Below are 20,949 nucleotides of genomic sequence, written 5' to 3' on the forward strand. Positions count from 1 at the left end.
GAAAAGAAGGAATCAATACGATAAATTAGAAGTTCGAGCGCGGGTCTCTCAGCGGCTGGTGTTTACGAGTCGGAGCGCCGGAGGGCAAGGAAAAGAGGCCGCACGTCTCCAGTCCAACGCCGAGGAAAATAAAGGAGCGATAAAAGGAACAATGCGGGACGAATATTGTAGTTTGTGCGGCTTTTTAATTATTTACTCACATTGGGGATCGATAGAAATGTTTTTGACGTTGTTTAAATAACGACTTTGAAACAACAATGATCAGATGGATTTTTTATTTAACTGAGAGCACACATTTTGACTACGATAAAGGAAAGTGATAAAGACGTTGTGTTTGCTCTTTATCAATCAGTACTTTTAGTCAAATATGTGTGTTATTTTAGTCGTAGTTTTTGTCATTATGATTACATTTTGTTTTTCATTGGCTAAAATGTATCATTAATGGGAAAAAAACAAAAAAAAACAAAAATTACACTGCTGGGATTCAAATAAAAACAAATATTCACCCAAAAAAATACATAAACCTCATTTTAGCTGCTTCTGTGTCTTTTTGAAGCTGTTTTCCATCTTGTCTGCCTTTGTTTTAAGCTGTTTTTATTCTGTTTGTCTTTGTTTTAAAGTGTCTTATCTTGTTTGTCTTTGTTTTAAGCTGTTTTTATCGTGTCTGTCTTTGTTTTAAACAGTTTTTATCTTGTTTGCCTTTGTTTTAAGCAGTTTTTATCCTGTCTGTCTTTGTTTTAAGCAGTTTTTATCCTGTCTGTCTTTGTTTTAAGCAGTTTTTATCCTGTCTGTCTTTGTTTTAAGCAGTTTTTATCCTGTCTGTCTTTGTTTTAAGCTGTTTTTGCCTTGTTTGTCTTTGTTTTTAAGCAGTTTTGTCTTTGTCTTTAAGGTGTTTTTATCCTATTTGCCTTAGTTTTAAGCTGTTTTGTCTTTGTTTTAAGGTGTTTTTATCCTGTTTGCCTTTGTTTTAAGCTGTTTTTGTCTTGTCTGTCTTTGTTTTAAACTATTTTAATCTTGTTTGTCTTTGTTTTAAGCTGTTTTTATCCTGTCTGTCTTTGTTTTAAGCTGTTTTTGCCTTGTTTGTCTTTGTTTAAAGTGTGTTTATCCTGTTTGTCTTTGTTTTAAGCTGTTTATACCTTGTCTGTCTTTGTTTTTAAGCAGTTTTGTCTTTGTTTTGAAGGTGTTTTCATCCTGTTTGCCTTTGTTTTAAGCTGTTTTGTCTTTGTTTTGAAGGTGTTTTCATCCTGTTTGCCTTTGTTTTAAGCTGTTTTTATCTTGTTTGTCTTTGTTTTAAGCTGTTTTGTCTTTGTTTTGAAGGTGGTGATGGCCGTGGCCCAGTTGTACTTCCATCTCGCCCCAAAAGCTGAGGTTGGAGTCATCGCGAAAGCCTTGGTCCGACTCCTCAGAAGTCACAGGTGAAGAATCCAACGCTCAGATGTTTTTAACGCCATTCACGGCCTCAATCGAATCATGAAGTTGTGTTTTTGATACAGTTTAGTCACTTTTTGATCGTTAATGATGCGAGAAGAACAAAAAAGTTCAATTTGTTCTGTCAAAACATTGTCCAGCTTGGTTTTTATGAGCAACAAAGTCATTGAAAACACAGTGTTGTCTCCAAAACCTTTATTTACAGCCACGTTTTCGCTTCATTCGATCAAACTTTGACCCAGTCCTCTGCCTGGACAAAGACACAGATTAGATTCAATTAGCAGAATATTAAAACAATTAAAAATGAGGGGAAGATTTTATTTTTTTTTAAATAACATAAATAACATGAATAACATAAAAAACAAATAAATAAAATAAATAAAATAAATAAAATAAATAAAATAAATAAAATAAATAAAATAAATAAAATAAATAAAATAAATAAAATAAGTAAAATAAATAAAATAAATTTTAAAATGAAATAAATATAAAAAAATGAAATAAATAAAAAATAAATAAATAAATAAAATAAATAAACAAAATAACTAAATAAAATAAATAAAATGAATAAAATGAATAAAATGAATAAAATGAATAAAATGAATAAATCAAAATAAATAAATAAAAAAAATAAGTTGAATAAGATAAAATACATAAAATACATAAAATGAAGAAAATGAAGAAAATATAAATAAAGAAAAAAAAAGACGTAAAAGCATAGTATATTCTAAACATGCAAATCTGCCAGAAAAATGTAGCAAGTTTGTGAGAAAAACACGCTTATTATGAGTTTCAAACATGCAACACGCTCGTATCTGCCCTAAAGAGGACTTCTGAGAGGACTGGAGAACGTCATGGCACCTGGTTAAACAACGAGGACATTTACAGTTTATGACGTTGTCGTTTTGCCAATCGAAACCGTCTAGACCAGTGTTTGTGTCCTGTAATAATGTGAAATCCCAACGCGACGAACTCACGAGGATCGTTTCCTTCTCCAGCCGTAAACCTCTGCTGCACTGAGCCGTGGGTCTGGAAATATAGAGAAAAAGAAACAAATATGAGGAAGAAAGTAGCAAATTTGTGTGTTTTTTTCTCACAAATTAGCTTAGCAAATTTGCATTTTTTATTTAATCGAGAGATAAAGGACAGTGATGAAGACGTTATGTTTGCTCTTTATGAATCCAAAAATATCAGTACTTTTAATCAAATATGTATGTTATTTTAGTCAAATCTAAAAAGAAAAACTAAAATAACACTGCTGGGATTAAGGAAAAAAAATCTGAAAATCTTTTTGTTTTGTGCATTACTTACGTAATTTTTAGTTGCTTTTGTATCTTTGTGAAGCTGTTTTTATCCTGTTTGTCTTAGTTTAAAGCTGTTTTTATCTTGTTTGTCTGTTTTTAAACGTGTTTTATCCTGTTTTTTCTTTGTTTTTGTCTTGTTTGTCTTTGTTTTAAGCTGTTTTTGTCTTGTTTGTTTTTGTTTTGCATATTTAAAATCACACAAGTTTGCAAGATTTTTCTCACCAATTAGTTCCTTTTTTTCTTGCAGATTTGCGTGTTTGAGCTCAAAAACGCGGCCTCATTCCTCCACAGTTTGCCCTAATAAGCTCATAAACACTGACTTCGTCATTCAAAAAGCGCGACTGTCGTACCGAGTGTCAAAACGTGCACACACTCGATTTGCCGCGCGCTCGTTTTGGCCGAGACCCGAACGCCTCCGAGCGAAAAGCGGCGTGAAAAGCGGCGAAGCGGAAGCACAAACTGACAAAGTCTAAATCTCCTCGGCCCCGGAGCACGAAATGAAATTAAACACGGAAGAGACTTGGGTAAACACGACCCCATAAACCACCGAGACGGATGCCGGCCTACGGTGGCCCGCCGCGGCCATAATTCAGCCGCCGCTGGCAGCTCTTTATTGAACAGGCCTCCTCTGGCTCTAATGGCGCTATCATTCAAACAGCACTTCCACGGGCTTTCTCCTAAATATAAAGCTCTATGGTGGGATTTTCCTCTTACACTGTGTTTTAAGAGTGGTTATGGGTCTGATTATCAGTAGAAACAAGCTCTGCTCTGAGTAAAGCTGGACGCTCTGACTGACACAACAATTCCTCTTTCAAAACTGAAGCTAATTTCACTAAAAATGTGTCTTAATAAAGTAAAAATGTCCATGCAGAATCTATTTAAAATTCTTTCTATTTATCTATTTTTATTATCATTATTATTTTTATTTGTTTTTTGAACAAAATATTTATTTTTGTTTTTTTAAATTTTGTTTTTTATTTGATTATTAATTATTTATTTATTAATTCATTATTTTAGGGCAACTTTATTATTTGTTCTTTTCGAGTACAAACTGAGCCTGATTCATCCCAAAATGTTTAATTTGACTGAAAATAAAGAGTTTTCCTTCGTTCTTTTCATATTGTGTCCTTTGAACATAATATTCAAATTCATCAAATGTTAAGATCCATTTCTTTTAGATTTTTTCTTTCAGATTTGTTTGATTTTTGACCTTTTATCTGTGACGTTTCACACCTGGACGAACCTTTGAAACCTTTTCTCCCGTTAGAATCGTTAACTTAAATATATCTCTGTGTTTTTTGTCTTTGCAGCGAGGTCCAGTTTGTTGTGCTTCAAAATGTGGCCACAATGACCATCAAGAGGAGGGTAAGACATTCACTCTTTTTATCCACAAACAATCAAACATCCATCAAAAACCTGCCATACTTTTATTCATCATAGTGTATTTCTAGACACATTTCCAGTTATATTTGTCCCTTTTACAGCAATAATTAGTGACTATGTTCAGTTTGTCCGACTGTGGAGGTCATTTTTATTCATTTTATAACTATAATTTGTCATTTTAACCCAGTCTTTGTGTGTGAAAAGTACATTCCAAAGTATCCATCTGTTGTGTCCACTGCAGGAGCCATTTTAATCACTCTAATCATCATTGATCCTCTGAGGTCTTTTCAGTTTTTTAAAATAACAGAACAAAAAGAATAGAATAAATTATTTAAAAAGAATAAAATAAATAAAATAAATAAAATAAATAAAATAAATAAAATAAATAAAATAAATAAAATAAATAAAATACAATTTAAAAAAAGACAGAGAGCAAGCAAAAAAATAATAATAATGTAAAATGAAAAAAAGAGTACATTTTTCTTATGTCCATTATTATGTCAGTCCAGTCTTTAATTGTCTGTCCAGTTTGTGTCGTCCATTTCTATTCGTCATGGATTTTTTTTGCCGTTGTCAGAAGTATGTTCCAGAGGTTTCCGTCTTGGATCATTCTAACGATGATCGTCTTTTGTAAATGTCCCTTTTGTCTCCTTCAGGGTATGTTTGAGCCTTATCTGAAGAGTTTCTACATTCGCTCCACGGATCCGACACAGATCAAAATCCTCAAGGTTCGTCCCAACTTTCATTTACAAAACTGCTTAGATTTAAACACATTCTTCCTCTGTTCATAGTTTATCAGGCGCCGCAGCTTTAAGAACCCTTCATAGTATAAACTTTGTCTTTCCTCATCCGTGACCGAATTCTCTGTTTTTCAGCTGGAAGTTCTCACCAATTTGGCAAACGAGACCAACATCTCCACCATCCTCCGAGAGTTTCAGGTAAATGTCGCTTTGAACTGGACAAAATGGCCGTCTCCGTCGGTTAAAACAAACGTAACGACTCCACGTGTGGCGTTGTGTTCAGACGTACATCAAAAGCATGGACAAGGACTTCGTGGCGGCGACGATCCAAGCCATCGGCCGCTGCGCCACCAACATCGGGGAAGTGCGCGACACGTGTCTGAACGGGCTCGTGCAGCTGCTGTCCAACAGAGACGGTGAGTAACTGACGTAACCGACGGCGTGACGTGACCGACGCCGTGACCGACGCCGGGACAGACGCCGTGACATGACCGACGCCGTCACATGACCGACGCCGTGACCGACGCCGTGACCGACGCCGGGACAGACGCCGTGACATGACCGACGCCGTGACATGACCGACGCCGTGACCGACGCCGGGACAGACGCCGTGACATGACCGACGGCGTGACGTGACCGACGCCGTGACCGACGCCGGGACAGACGCCGTGACATGACCGACGCCGTGACATGACCGACGCCGTGACCGACGCCGTGACCGACGCCGTGATGTGACCGACGCCGTGACCGACGCCGTGACCGACGCCGTGACATGACCGACGCCGTGACATGACCGACGCCGTGACATGACCGACGGCGTGACATGACCGACGCCGTGACCGACGCCGTGACCGACGCCGTGACCGACGCCGTGACCGACGCCGGGACAGACGCCGTGACATGACCGACGCCGTGACATGACCGACGCCGTGACCGACGCCGGGACAGACGCCGTGACATGACCGACGCCGTGACATGACCGACGCCGTGACATGACCGACGCCGTCACATGACCGACGCCGTCACATGACCGACGCCGTGACCGACGCCGTGACCGACGCCGTGACCGACGCCGTGACATGACCGACGCCGTGACATGACCGACGCCGTGACATGACCGACGCCGTGACCGACGCCGTGACCGACGCCGTGACCGACGCCGTGACATGACCGACGGCGTGACATGACCGACGCCGTGACCGACGCCGTGACCGACGCCGGGACAGACGCCGTGACATGACCGACGCCGTGACATGACCGACGCCGTGACATGACCGACGCCGTGACATGACCGACGCCGTGACCGACGCCGTGACCGACGCCGTGACATGACCGACGGCGTGACATGACCGACGCCGTGACCGACGCCGTGACCGACGCCGGGACAGACGCCGTGACATGACCGACGCCGTGACATGACCGACGCCGTGACCGACGCCGTGACCGACGCCGTGACCGACGCCGGGACAGACGCCGTGACATGACCGACGCCGTGACATGACCGACGCCGTGACATGACCGACGTCGTGACCGACGCCGTGACCGACGCCGTGACCGACGCCGGGACAGACGCCGTGACATGACCGACGCCGTGACATGACCGACGCCGTGACCGACGCCGTGACCGACGCCGTGATGTGACCGACGCCGTGACCGACGCCGTGACGTGACCGACGCAGTAATGTAACCATAAGGTTGTCTCCGTGTTTGTGAAAGTTTGATCTGTTTCTGATGTGTGTGACGTTCTCTCCTGCCAAGTCAAGATCAAATCTGTTAAAGATTTTGACCTTGAATAAGAAACCAAATTTGAGATTTTTTTGTTTGTTTTGGTGACATGTACTTTATATTCACGGACTTGCTCGATATAAAATAAATATGTGACTCACTGATGTTTCCTCAGAACTCGTCGTGGCCGAGTCTGTCGTGGTCATCAAGAAACTGCTCCAGATGCAGCCGGAGAAACACAGCGACATCATCAAGCACATGGCCAAACTCATCGACAACATTCAGGTGAGACCGGCCTCCTGCTGGTGCCAGAGTCAGGACTAAACATGGACCGGCCTCCTGCTGGTGCCAGAGTCAGGACTAAACATGGACCGGCCTCCTGCTGGTGCCAGAGTCAGGACTAAACATGGACCGGCCTCCTGCTGGTGCCAGAGTCAGGACTAAACATGGACCGGCCTCCTGCTGGTGCCAGAGTCAGGACTAAACATGGACCGGCCTCCTGCTGGTGCCAGAGTCAGGACTAAACATGGACCGGCCTCCTGCTGGTGCCAGAGTCAGGACTAAACATGGACCGGCCTCCTGCTGGTGCCAGAGTCAGGACTAAACATGGACCGGCCTCCTGCTGGTGCCAGAGTCAGGACTAAACATGGACCGGCCTCCTGCTGGTGCCAGAGTCAGAAATAAACATGGACCGGCCTCCTGCTGGTGCCAGAGTCACGACTAAACATGGACCGGCCTCTTGCTGGTGCCCAGGTGTGTGACTGACAGCATCTTCTCCCTTCAGGTTCCCATGGCGAGGGCCAGCATCCTGTGGCTGATTGGAGAATACTGCGAACACGTCCCAAAGATCGCTCCCGACGTCCTGAGGAAAATGGCCAAGTCCTTCACAAACGAAGAGGACATCGTTAAGCTACAGATCCTGAACCTGGCGGCGAAGCTCTACCTCACCAACTCCAAACAGGTGCGACAGGTGCGACACGTACGACAGGTGCGACAGGTGCGGCACGCTAAACTCACGTCAAGAATACGTCAAAGTCAATCTGTACTTTTTATATTCAAGCACTGTAGAAAAAACACTGTAGAAAGTCTTATTATTGCTGATCGGTCCATGTCGGGTTTTCAAACTCTAAAACCAGATCCAAACCAGGTCCAGAGCAGGTTCTGAACCAGATCTAAACCAGGTCCAGAGCAGGTCCTAAACCAGCTCTAAACCTGGTCCAGAGCAGGTCCTAAACCAGCTCTAAACCTGGTCCAGAGCAGGTCCTAAACCAGCTCTAAACCTGGTCCAGAGCAGGTCCTGAACCAGATCTCAGCCAGGTCCAGAGCAGGTCCTAAACCAGCTCTAAACCTGGTCCAGAGCAGGTCCTAAACCAGCTCTAAACCTGGTCCAGAGCAGGTCCTGAACCAGATCTCAGCCAGGTCCAGAGCAGGTCCTAAACCAGATCTCAGCCAGGTCCAGAGCAGATCCTGAACCAGATCTCAGCCAGGTCCAGAGCAGGTCCTGAACCAGCTCCAAACCTGGTCCAGAGCCGAGCGTGTAGAGCCTTACCATGGAGATTTACGACTCTTCAGTGACAGAAAACACTCCGCCTGAACCCTTCCTGTCGTGCGATGGAAACACAAATCGACCCCTACACTTGTTCTTTGTTTCCAGACGAAGCTCCTGACGCAGTACGTTCTGAATCTGGCGAAGTACGACCAGAACTACGACATCCGTGACCGGGCGCGGTTCATCCGGCAGCTCATCGTCCCCACGGAGAAGAGCGGCGCCCTCAGCAAGTACGCCAAGAAGCTGTTCCTCGCCCTGAAGCCGGCGCCGGTGCTGGAGTCTCCCTTCAAAGGTGCTCCACGCTCACAAAGTACTGTACTGTGCGCTCGTTTGCGTCATTAACACAAACGGTAATTATGTAGGTAGGTAATTATGTTTCCAGCAGCAAATGGTGAAGTGCCCCCTACAGGTCGGACTCATTGAACTAAAATGCAGTTCAGATAAATTTAGAATTTTGCTAAAAAAATCACAGAATAGCACATTTTTGCGGTTTATAATTTCACTTCCTGGTTGTAATTGATGACATCACACTAGGAAGTTACCAGGTCACTTTTTTAAATTTTTATTTGATGAATAAAAATACACAAGAGTGACTTTATTTTGTTGAATTCATGTTTAAAGAGTCAAAATACTTGTTTCTTTTGTGTAAATTCTGCATAAACTTTGACTGGAATGAGTGTGATGTCACTTCCTGTCATTTTCTACAGATTTTTCAAAATTTTCTCCACAAATACCCGCTCGATCGGTGTAAAACTATAATTTACATGTACAACACGTATAAATACACCAAATAAAGTCAAAATTAGAAAATTGTAAAAACCTGTCATAGGCACTTTAAAAATGTAATTAAAGCGGAATAAACGAGACGCAGAGGAAGTGGCACTTTAAACACCTCAATGTACACTAGGAAGAAGCATTTGACGAGTAATAAAATAAACGTTGGTAAAATAATGATTTATGTATGTTTGTTAATAAATACTAGTGTAATATGTCTCCTTTTTAATGCTTTAATGTTCTTTACAACTTGTTAAACGTGGATTCACTCACATTAAACCACTGAATTACATGATCTTTTCCCACACTTTCTCCTCCTCCTCTTCCCGCTCCGTCCAGATCGAGACCACTTCCAGTTGGGGTCTCTGTCCCACTTGCTGAACGCCAAAGCCGGGGGTTACCAGGAGCTGCCCGACTGGCCCGAGTCCGCCCCCGACCCCTCCGTGCGCAACGTGGAGGTGAAGGAGTCTGTGCGTGCAGTGGGAACAGTAACATACAGAGACACACGGCGACCCAAACCCCGCCCCCGACCCCACCCCCCACCCCCGAAACGTCCCGGGCGGAAGAGGGGCGCGAGGGGGTGCTGCTCCGGAGCTCGGGCGTGGCCCCGCGAGTCACTCCTACTCCAATATAACACCATTACAACCACCACGCTCCATTGGCATCGCATTGGCATTGCATCGACCCACGAACGGCATCCTGTTTGGCCCGGACCATGCTGTTTGGGCCCGGACCATCCTGTTTGGGCCGGACCATCCTGTTTGGGCCGGACCATCCTGTTTGGCCCGGACCATCCTGTTTGGCCCGGACCATCCCGTTTGGCCCGGACCATCCTGTTTGGCCCGGATCCATCCTGTTTGGGCCGGACCATCCCGTTTGGCCCGGACCATCCCGTTTGGGCTGGATCCATCCTGTTTGGCCCGGACCATCCTGTTTGGCCCGGACCATGCTGTTTGGGCCCGGACCATCCTGTTTGGCCCGGACCATCCTGTTTGGGCCGGACCATCCTGTTTGGGCCGGACCATCCTGTTTAGGCCCGACCATCCTGTTTGGCCCGGACTATCCTGTTTGGCCCGGACCATCCTGTTTGGGCCGGACCATCCTGTTTGGCCCGGATCATCCTGTTTGGGCCGGACCATCCTATTTGGGCCGGACCATCCTGTTTGGGCCGGTCCAAATGGATGCACTGCGAAGGCATGAAACACCTCTATTTTAGAAGTTGTCAGCTACATTCGCACTACGACAAAACGTATCCCATCGGTTCGGACGGCGTTTCCGTTATCGCTCTTAGTTTTAGCTCGATATCGGGCCGAGATTAGACTCCGATCCAACGTGAACTCAGAAGAACATGACACAAATGCGGGAAATTAAAAAAAGGGCCGTAATTACTGTATTACTCGCCTCGATTAAAGCTCTAAAAATGGTTCTTTCGTACCAATAGGTCGGCGAGTCAAGGAGACAACTGGTCCCTCCACGTCTTTTCCGGTCTCCTCGCAAGTTTCGCCGTGTAAACGCTCTTGACCGTCGCCGTGACAAAGACCGTGCAATATCTTTCTACAGCAGCAGGCGGCGCAAGTGGTTAAAACTGCAGCGGGAGGACGGACTTTGTAGCCAAACTAGTTAAAAGACTCGCGCTTTTAACGAGGTAGTTATCGACAAACTCTAGTCCTGAACACGTCGTGAGCGCATGGAACCGCTCGGGAAAGAGTTCTCATCCATTTTTTGCCAGATTCGTAACACCCAGGTTGTAAAACATTGCAATTAATCCAAGTCGGGAGCATTTCTTAGAGACAAAAAGTGAAAAAAATGCAGCTTTTAAACTCGTTCGAGACATTTTTGAATTAGATTACAGCTGAAGAACCGAACATTTTCACATAAACTAAAGCATTTTTTAGACAAAAGACAAACATCAGTCTACACCTAATTAGCAAACATTTGATCAAGTTAGGCACGAATTCGACAGATTTAAACACCGTTAACGTGAGCGGACGGGCGTCGTCTCCACGTTTAGAAATGTGATAAAAAATGAATCTCTGGGGCAGTTTTTCGGAGCGTGAACGCAGTCGCAAACGTCTCTGCAGCACCGTCTCGCTCTCCTCTTTGTCTGAGCCAGTCGCACATAAGGGGAAAAGCCAATCCAGTCTAAATCGTTAATCACTTCTTAACGATCAAATTTATGCCATGCAATTTCCCCCTCGTGTCATCGCGCTCCAGTCATGTGCCATCGGTTCATCGCCAACGCTTTTGCTTTTGTGTGTGTTTGAAGTGCAAAGATCAAAGCTTGGGCGTGTCACAGGTTTAACCCCGTGACCTCAAGGCTTGATTTTGTTGTCGTTGGTTTCAAATATGTTAATAACACATTTTACTTTCAGCGCAGTGTTTTGGACCGTCTCAAAGACAAGCATTCCACTTTTTTTAGTTACATTTTGCCTTCGTTTCGTGTCGGTTTTATGTCCAGCCTCGATCACACTTGGCTGTGGTTTAGTCTTGATTTAGACCTGTGTTTTTCTTGATTTAGTCCTGGTTTGGTTTTGATTTGGACCTGGTTTAGTCCTCGTTTGGACCTGCTTTAGTCTTGATTTAGATCTGGTTTATTCCTTGTTTAGACCTGGTTTAGTCTTGATTTAGATCTGGTTTAGTCTTGATTTAGACCTGGTTTAGTCTTGATTTAGACCTGGTTTAGTCCTTGTTTAGACCTGGTTTAGTCTTGATTTAGACCTGATTTAGTCTTGATTTAGGCCTGGTTTAGTCTTGATTTAGACCTGGTTTATTCCTTGTTTGGACCTGGTTTAGTCTTGATTGAGACCTGGTTTAGTCTTGATTTAGACCTGGTTTAGTCTTGATTTAGACCTGGTTTATTCCTTGTTTGGACCTGGTTTAGTCTTGATTTAGACCTGGTTTAGTCTTGATTTAGACCTGGTTTAGTCTTGATTTAGACCTGGTTTATTCCTTGTTTGGACCTGGTTTAGTCTTGATTTAGACCTGGTTTAGTCTTGATTTAGACCTGGTTTAGTCCCCGTTTGGACCTTGGTTTAGTCTTGATTTATGCCTTGTTTAGTCCTTGTTTAGTCCTTGTTTGGACCTGGTTTAGTCTTGGTTTATACCTTGTTTAGTCCTTGTTTAGACCTGTTGAAGTCTTTATTTGGACCTGGTTTAGTCCTTGTTTGTTGCTTATTTAAACTCTGTGTAGTCGTCTCCACTTTTGAAATGCTGTAAAACATGAGGTTTGTATCGAACAACAATCGATCATGAAATGCCAGTCTTTATGTTATAACCGACATCAGCGGTCACAGAGATCACACTGGTCAGAGAGATGACATCGGTCAGAGAGATCACACTGGTCAGAGAGATCACACCGGTCAGAGAGATGACACCGGTCAGAGAGATGACATCGGTCAGAGAGATCACACTGGTCAGAGAGATGACACTGGTCAGAGAGATGACACCGGTCAGAGAGATGACACTGGTCAGAGAGATGACACCGGTCAGAGAGATGACATCGGTCAGAGAGAATACACTGGTCAGAGAGAATACACTGGTCAGAGAGATCACACTGGTCAGAGAGATCACACTGGTCAAAGGAAATCGAAAACGCATCGATCTTTCACCACGACAGGCTCAAGCTCTTGGAGGAAATGAGATTATTTCTTGACGTAATCGAAGTGCGTTAGCGCTGATGAAGCGGTGGAAGTCGCTGGAGAGGAAATGGTTTGGTTTAGTCCGTGTTCTGTGGAAAAGATGAAACTATGATTCATTTTACTTTTGTGGCCAGAGCGAGAGGTTTAGTTTCTGTTGAAACCAACAACACCTTTTCACCAGGAGGCTCCGCCCGGTGGGCGGGGTTTAATGAATAGGATAAATATCTGAGTTCCTGGTCTGGATTCGCAGATTAAGAATGACTCTCGGATGAGAGTCGAAATGTTTAGTTTTTGCAAAAAAACCTCAAAGTCCAGATGATACAACTGAATCTTTGTCTTGTGGAACTCTCCTGGACGAGGATTCTCACACCAGTGACAGCGACAGAGAAACACTCAAAAGACTCATGTGTTTAAGTCGGACAGCAGCTTTTTTGAGTTTCCGAGCTATTTTTCCGACGTGTGTGAGCTTGGTCTGGACTCACGGTCTGTACTCTGGGTCTGGACTCTCGGTCTGTACTCTGGGTCTGGACTCTCGGTCTGTACTCTGGGTCTGGACTCTCGGTCTATACTCTGGGTCTGGACTCTGGTTCTGGACTCACGGTCTGTACTCTGGGTCTGGACTCAGGGTCTGGACTCACGGTCTGTACTCTGGGTCTGGACTCACGGTCTGTACTCTGGGTCTGGACTCAGGGTCTGGACTCACGGTCTGGACTCTGGGTCTGGACTCTGGGTCTGGACTCACGGTCTGGAATCTGGGTCTGGACTCTGGGTCTGGACTCTCGGTCTGTACTCTGGGTCTGGACTCTCGGTCTGGACTCACGGTCTGGACTCTGGTTCTGGACTCACGGTCTGGACTCTGGTTCTGGACTCACGGTCTGTACTCTGGGTCTGGACTCAGGGTCTGGACTCACGGTCCGGACTCTGGTTCTGGACTCACGGTCTGGACTCACGGTCTCACGGTCTGGACTCTGGGTCTGGACTCTGGGTCTGGACTCACGGTCTCACGGTCTCACGGTCTGGACTCTGGGTCTGGACTCTCGGTCTGTACTCTGGGTCTGGACTCAGGGTCTGGACTCACGGTCTGGACTCTGGGTCTGGACTCTGGGTCTGGACTCTCGGTCTGTACTCTGGGTCTGGACTCTCGGTCTGTACTCTGGGTCTGGACTCTCGGTCTATACTCTGGGTCTGGACTCTGGTTCTGGACTCACGGTCTGTACTCTGGGTCTGGACTCAGGGTCTGGACTCACGGTCTGTACTCTGGGTCTGGACTCACGGTCTGTACTCTGGGTCTGGACTCAGGGTCTGGACTCACGGTCTGGACTCTGGGTCTGGACTCTGGGTCTGGACTCACGGTCTGGAATCTGGGTCTGGACTCTGGGTCTGGACTCTCGGTCTGTACTCTGGGTCTGGACTCTCGGTCTGGACTCACGGTCTGGACTCTGGTTCTGGACTCACGGTCTGGACTCTGGTTCTGGACTCACGGTCTGTACTCTGGGTCTGGACTCAGGGTCTGGACTCACGGTCCGGACTCTGGTTCTGGACTCACGGTCTGGACTCACGGTCTCACGGTCTGGACTCTGGGTCTGGACTCTGGGTCTGGACTCACGGTCTCACGGTCTCACGGTCTGGACTCTGGGTCTGGACTCTCGGTCTGTACTCTGGGTCTGGACTCAGGGTCTGGACTCACGGTCTGGACTCTGGTTCTGGACTCACGGTCTGTACTCTGGGTCTGGACTCAGGGTCTGGACTCACGGTCTGGACTCTGGTTCTGGACTCACGGTCTGTACTCTGGGTCTGGACTCTCGGTCTGTACTCTGGGTCTGGACTCAGGGTCTGGACTCACGGTCCGGACTCTGGTTCTGGACTCACGGTCTGTACTCTGGGTCTGGACTCAGGGTCTGGACTCACGGTCTGGACTCTGGTTCTGGACTCACGGTCTGTACTCTGGGTCTGGACTCTCGGTCTGTACTCTGGGTCTGGACTCAGGGTCTGGACTCACGGTCCGGACTCTGGTTCTGGACTCACGGTCTGGACTCTGGGTCTGGACTCACGGTCTCACGGTCTGGACTCTGGGTCTGGACTCTCGGTCTGTACTCTGGGTCTGGACTCAGGGTCTGGACTCACGGTCCGGATTCTGGTTCTGGACTCACGGTCTGTACTCTGGGTCTGGACTCTCGGTCTGTACTCTGGGTCTGGACTCAGGGTCTGGACTCACGGTCCGGACTCTGGTTCTGGACTCACGGTCTGTACTCTGGGTCTGGACTCAGGGTCTGGACTCACGGTCTGGACTCTGGTTCTGGACTCACGGTCTGTACTCTGGGTCTGGACTCTCGGTCTGTACTCTGGGTCTGGACTCAGGGTCTGGACTCACGGTCCGGACTCTGGTTCTGGACTCACGGTCTGGACTCTGGGTCTGGACTCACGGTCTCACGGTCTGGACTCTGGGTCTGGACTCTCGGTCTGTACTCTGGGTCTGGACTCAGGGTCTGGACTCACGGTCCGGATTCTGGTTCTGGACTCACGGTCTGTACTCTGGGTCTGGACTCTCGGTCTGTACTCTGGGTCTGGACTCAGGGTCTGGACTCACGGTCCGGACTCTGGTTCTGGACTCACGGTCTGTACTCTGGGTCTGGACTCAGGGTCTGGACTCACGGTCTGGACTCTGGTTCTGGACTCACGGTCTGTACTCTGGGTCTGGACTCTCGGTCTGTACTCTGGGTCTGGACTCAGGGTCTGGACTCACGGTCCGGACTCTGGTTCTGGACTCACGGTCTGGACTCTGGGTCTGGACTCACGGTCTCACGGTCTGGACTCTGGGTCTGGACTCTCGGTCTGTACTCTGGGTCTGGACTCAGGGTCTGGACTCACGGTCCGGATTCTGGTTCTGGACTCACGGTCTGGACTCTGGGTCTGGACTCACGGTCTCACGGTCTCACGGTCTGGACTCTGGGTCTGGACTCTGGGTCTGGACTCACGGTCTCACGGTCTCACGGTCTGGACTCTGGGTCTGGACTCTGGGTCTGGACTCACGGTCTGGACTCACGGTCTGGACTCTGGGTCTGGACTCTCGGTCTGTACTCTGGGTCTGGACTCTGGGTCCGGACTCTGGGTCTGGACTCTCTGGACTCTGGACTCTGGGTCTGTACTTGACCATGGTTCGGACTCTGGGTCTGGACTCTGGGTCCGGACTCTGGGTCTGAACTCTGGGTCTGGACTCTGGACTCTGGGTCTGTACATGACCATGGTCTGGACTCTGGGTCTTGGTCTGGACTGGTGGAGCTGACGCTGTGAGCTTGTTTCCACAGACTGACGAGGCGGTAGACTCGGGCGAGACTCGCATCGGTCTGTTGGGCGACTGGAGAGAGGTGCAAAGTGTGACGCTGCAGTGTGTGACCTGTGTGACTCTCTTCAGCCCACAGGGGGCGCTCACCCCCTGTGTGACTCTCTTCAGCCCACAGGGGGCGCTCAACCTGTGTGACTCTCTTCAGCCCACAGGGGGCGCTCAACCTGTGTGACTCTCTTCAGCCCACAGGGGGCGCTCAACCTGTGTGACTCTCTTCAGCCCACGGGGGGCGCTCAACCTGTGTGACTCTCTTCAGCCCACAGGGGGCGCTCAACCTGTGTGACTCTCTTCAGCCCACGGGGGGCGCTCAACCTGTGTGACTCTCTTCAGCCCACGGGGGGCGCTCAACCTGTGTGACTCTCTTCAGCCCACGGGGGGCGCTCACCCTGTGTGACTCTCTTCAGCCCGCAGGGGGCGCTCAACCTGTGTGACTCTCTTCAGCCCACAGGGGGCGCTCACCCTGTGTGACTCTCTTCAGCCCACAGGGGGCGCTCACCCTGTGTGACTCTCTTCAGCCCACAGGGGGCGCTCACCCTGTGTGACTCTCTTCAGCCCACAGGGGGCGCTCAACCTGTGTGACTCTCTTCAGCCCACAGGGGGCGCTCACCCTGTGTGACTCTCTTCAGCCCACAGGGGGCGCTCACCCTGTGTGACTCTCTTCAGCCCACAGGGGGCGCTCAACCTGTGTGACTCTCTTCAGCCCACGGGGGGCGCTCACCCTGTGTGACTCTCTTCACTTTACTTTAGATCGCAACTCATCGATTTTTTTAAATAGACGTCAACTGATTCAGGGATGGAATAAATCGTCTTCTGCGTTATTCCGTTACAAGAGAAACAGAAAAAATAGGTTTTAGTTTTTAGTGATGATTGATACTGCTGATGGTGTTCGTTGGAGTCCTAAACTAGTCTGTGGTGGTTGCAAATAAAAGTACATCATTTTTACAGAAGTAGTTCATTTTAAACAGTTTGTAGCGGTGCAAATGTATTCCTCGCTTTCCTAATTAGTCATCTAAGTTAGTTTATAAGCCACTTTAAGTTATATTTTAATGTATTTGTAGCGTACTTTACATTCAAATCCACTTTTATGACCTTTTTACCAGGTTTTAACTGCGTTCCTTTATTGTTATTTAATCCGAAGCTGTGTTTCGATCATTTCACGCACGTTTTGCATGTTTGAGTGACGTATTGTCCTGGATTTGAGTTTCTGAACATTTCTGTTTTCTCTTACCCCCTGTCTCCGCCCACTGTTCTGTATTTACGTACATTATATTCAAGACATTCACCAGAAGTGAATTAACCGTTAACTTTCCCCATATACGGCTGGTTTAATCTCTCCAAATACTTTTTACTCTCATTTGAGTCTCATTTACTTCTACGTGAGTGATGTTATTTTAAAGTGTGTTTCCCATGAGCCTCTTGTGCCTTGACCCATGACATCATCACCTCATCACGTTCACCTCAGATGCCCTGGCACTTTGTCACAGATGAAGACATTCACTCTAAACGCCTTTTATGAAGTGCTGTTGTTTGACTCTTTTGTTTTCTGCTGTTTTCTGACTGAACTCGTTATATTGGAGTATTTTTTAACGAGAGCGGCCTCCTGCAGGCGCAGTACTTCTACTGCAGGCGCAGTACTTCTACTGCAGGCGCAGTACTTCTACTGCAGGCGCAGTACTTCTACTGCAGGCGCAATACTTCTACTGCAGGCGCAGTACTTCTACTGCAGGTGCAATACTTCTACTGCAGGCGCAATACTTCTACTGCAGGTGCAATACTTCTACTGCAGGCGCAGTACTTCTACTGCAGGTGCAATACTTCTACTGCAGGCGCAGTACTTCTACTGCAGGCGCAGTACTTCTACTGCAGGCGCAATACTTCTACTGCAGGCGCAGTACTTCTACTGCAGGTGCAATACTTCTACTGCAGGCGCAATACTTCTACTGCAGGCGCAGTACTTCTACTGCAGGTGCAATACTTCTACTGCAGGCGCAATACTTCTACTGCAGGCGCAGTACTTCTACTGCAGGTGCAGTACTTATCCTGCAGGCGCAGTACTTCTCCTGCAGGCGCAGTACTTCTACTGCAGGGGCAGTACTTCTCCTGCAGGCGCAGTACTTCTACTGCAGGGGCAGTACTTCTCCTGCAGGCGCAGTACTTCTACTGCAGGCGCAGTAATTCTCCTGCAGGCGCAGTACTTCTCCTGCAGGCGCAGTACTTCTACTGCAGGGGCAGTACTTCTCCTGCAGGCGCAGTACTTCTACTGCAAGCGCAGTACTTCTCCTGCAGGCGCAGTACTTCTACTGCAGGGGCAGTACTTCTACTGCAGGGGCAGTACTTCTCCTGCAGGGGCAGTACTTCTGTTTCAGCCTGGACTTTGAGTGTGGACGTTTGGAAAGTACTACAACTACTGCAACTACTACTACTACTACTACTACTACTACAACAACAACTACTTCTACAATCAACACATATTATGATATAACAGTATAATAATAAAAAAGCATTATATATTACATAATTTTAGTAATAAACTCACTTTATCGGGCTGCGACAATTAATCGACTAAGTTCTTAGGTAGTTGTGCTTTGACAATCGTAATAATTATCTGGACAATACAGACTCTAAAACTCATTTAAATTGTTTTACATCAACAGTACACTCTTCTGTCCAGAATCCTTCAGTCGCCACGTGTTTTGTTAATGATGTATTTAAATAATCCTTTACAGCACAGTAACAACATGCTAATATTAGTCTGTATAAATATGACAGGAGTCAAAGGTCACACCTCCTGGTCCGTGACGCTGCTCTGAAGGCCGCCGCTCTCGTTAAAGCCTCATTTTGCTAACGAATAATCTCGGGTAATGATCTGGTCTCTGTGATCTCTTGAACTGTTCTCACCTCCTGTTTCTCGACTGTTTTTTCCTTCTTGAATTTTAAACTTTATCTTCCTTTCTTTCTCACTCCTCCCCCCTCCCCCCCCAATCCCGCATCCACCCCTCTGTGTTTATTTTTCTTTTTCCCTTTTCCTCGTCTGCCAGGTTTTTGCGCTGCTCGAAAGGGTCACTACGTTAACAAGTGTGAGTCCGTCAGCGGCGAACAGCCCCAACTTCCTTGATAATTAACCAAACCGCAATCCCATTTTTAGCACAAACTCCAGCAGCAAAACCCCCCCTCAGTGCTTTGCCGACCCCCCGCATAATACCGTAGTTGTCGCTAACGCCGAAACCTAGCCTATTTTTTTCATTTGGGCCAAACTATCAAAGAAATTAAATTAAGAAATATTTTTTGATTTTTAATAATTGAATTTGTGGTTTTCCTTCTTGGTTTTTGCCGCATTTTCCCGGCCGCTCTCGTTAGCTTTTACTGCCGCGCGAGCTCGGTCGGCTCAAATGCGAAAGGGGCCGACCACAGCTTCTCTTAAAGGGGCGGCGCAGTATTTTGTGAACGCGGTGCCGTTAGATGCTTTTGTGATTTCTGTGCAAAGGAAAAGCAAATTTGCAGCGGAGGAAAGAAACGTAATATATCGCGACAGTTTTTCCATTCTCTTTACAGCGCCGCGTTTCAAGGTCCAGTTGAATGCGGCGTTCGTTTGTTGCTAAGAAACTGGCGACGTTTGATTTTGACAATGTTGTTTGGATCGTAAGGAGAGTAGTTTGAAAAGTAAACAACCCGCTCAAACGTTACGAGTTCTAAACAGCGAGACTTATGTTAAAGTACAGGCTAAAGACCTAGACGATTATTTAAATACCAATTAGTAATCAAATACTCGTTAACCGGTCTAAACGTAGGTTCCAAAACATGCCATGAGCTGAGAAATTACGTTTTTTTGACTCCAATGCCAAAAATGACAGGGAAAATGTGTAAATATAAAGTGTATTTGATTAAAACACTCCAATTCAGTAAAAATCTTTCCGCAACGTGACTTTTAAATATTGAATTAAAGAACAACCGTGGACTAGAAGTAGTAAGTCAGAAGTACAGAAAATCGATACTTCTACTACAACTACTCGTAAACAGTTTTAGAAGTATCTTGAGCTTTTTCAGGACTAGAATAAGCCCACGCATGGTAAATTCATATTATTGTATGTTGAAAATGACAGTATATATTGTATTGTCTCAAAAACTGCTTTTTCAAAACTGTTATTGTGGTTTTGAAAGTAGCAATGATTCATCGACATATAACCGTAGTCAGATTTTGACAATTGTAATAATTATCTGGACAATACAGACTCTAGAACACATACAAACGGACCTGTTTATAACAAATACAGCGGCGTTATTAAATCAAAATGTCAAAAACTGACTCACAAACAATACACTTTACTTGTAAACTTTCTCTATTTACAAGCCTTTAGTCATCATATTTCAACCTTTTTTAGTTCGAAAATGTATTCAAAAGGTTTCTACATACAAAATAAGTAATCGTTAAACTTGTCGATTACAAAAAGAATCATTAAATGCAGCCTCAGACTACAAATCCTGCCGGCAACGCCAAACTGCAAAAGAGTTCAGATATATCCTGCTTCGTGTATGTTTCCCTAAGTATCTAATATACCAACTTTTACAAAATACTACTGACAAAGCCCCTAAACTAGACTCCATTTCTGCCTGTGGTCATGAAGGCTTTACCCGGTGCTAAACTACATCGGCAGAGCTCTTTTCTGTAGCGTTATATATGGCTTGGTTTGGCTGTGCGTGTGTGTGGCCCAGTTAGTGCTGCTCTTACCCGCCCAAAGTCCTCTCCAAAGACACAATCTAAAACTACAAATGCGCTCGGTGTTGAAGACAGTCGCTTGTTTCCCGACAGGTTCCCGAATGGTCCAAGTGCAGCGCTCGGGAGAAGAGGAAGGAGAAGAAGGTGGAGAAGCCGTTTTACTCTGACTCGGAGGAAGAATCGGGGCCCACGGAGTCGGCGGACAGCGGTAACTAAAGGACGCGCGATTTAGCATCATTAGTGACGCTTCCGGGAGTGACTTTAGTGCTTAGAAACGTTGTGTACACTGATGTAAACACTGTCTTATTCACTTTTAATGAGGCAGCAAAACAAAAAACGTAAGACAAACAT

General features: G+C 46.4%; 1 protein-coding gene across 10 annotated transcripts in view; it reads left to right on the forward strand.

The window, feature by feature from the left end:
- Positions 1–20,949, forward strand: part of ap3b2 (adaptor related protein complex 3 subunit beta 2) — a 62,787-nt gene that overhangs the window by 25,043 nt on the left and 16,795 nt on the right. For 3 of the 10 annotated variants that reach the window (XM_072436035.1, XM_072436032.1, XM_072436030.1), the window contains exons 9-19: positions 1,318–1,415; positions 4,043–4,097; positions 4,772–4,843; positions 4,991–5,053; positions 5,139–5,271; positions 6,756–6,865; positions 7,365–7,541; positions 8,235–8,421; positions 9,243–9,373; positions 18,923–18,961; positions 20,692–20,806. In XM_072436035.1, the coding sequence (XP_072292136.1) occupies positions 1,318–1,415; positions 4,043–4,097; positions 4,772–4,843; positions 4,991–5,053; positions 5,139–5,271; positions 6,756–6,865; positions 7,365–7,541; positions 8,235–8,421; positions 9,243–9,373; positions 18,923–18,961; positions 20,692–20,806 (1,180 nt within the window). The remainder of the gene's footprint in view (positions 1–1,317; positions 1,416–4,042; positions 4,098–4,771; positions 4,844–4,990; positions 5,054–5,138; positions 5,272–6,755; positions 6,866–7,364; positions 7,542–8,234; positions 8,422–9,242; positions 9,374–18,922; positions 18,962–20,691; positions 20,807–20,949) is intronic. The other 7 variants (XM_072436040.1, XM_072436037.1, XM_072436033.1 and 4 more) reach the window with 3 other exon arrangements.

This window comes from Eucyclogobius newberryi, unplaced genomic scaffold (genome assembly GCF_026437365.1).
Source record: "Eucyclogobius newberryi isolate DKJ021-1_F unplaced genomic scaffold, fEucNew1.0.hap1 SCAF_7, whole genome shotgun sequence".
Taxonomy (NCBI): Eukaryota; Metazoa; Chordata; class Actinopteri; order Gobiiformes; family Gobiidae; genus Eucyclogobius; species Eucyclogobius newberryi.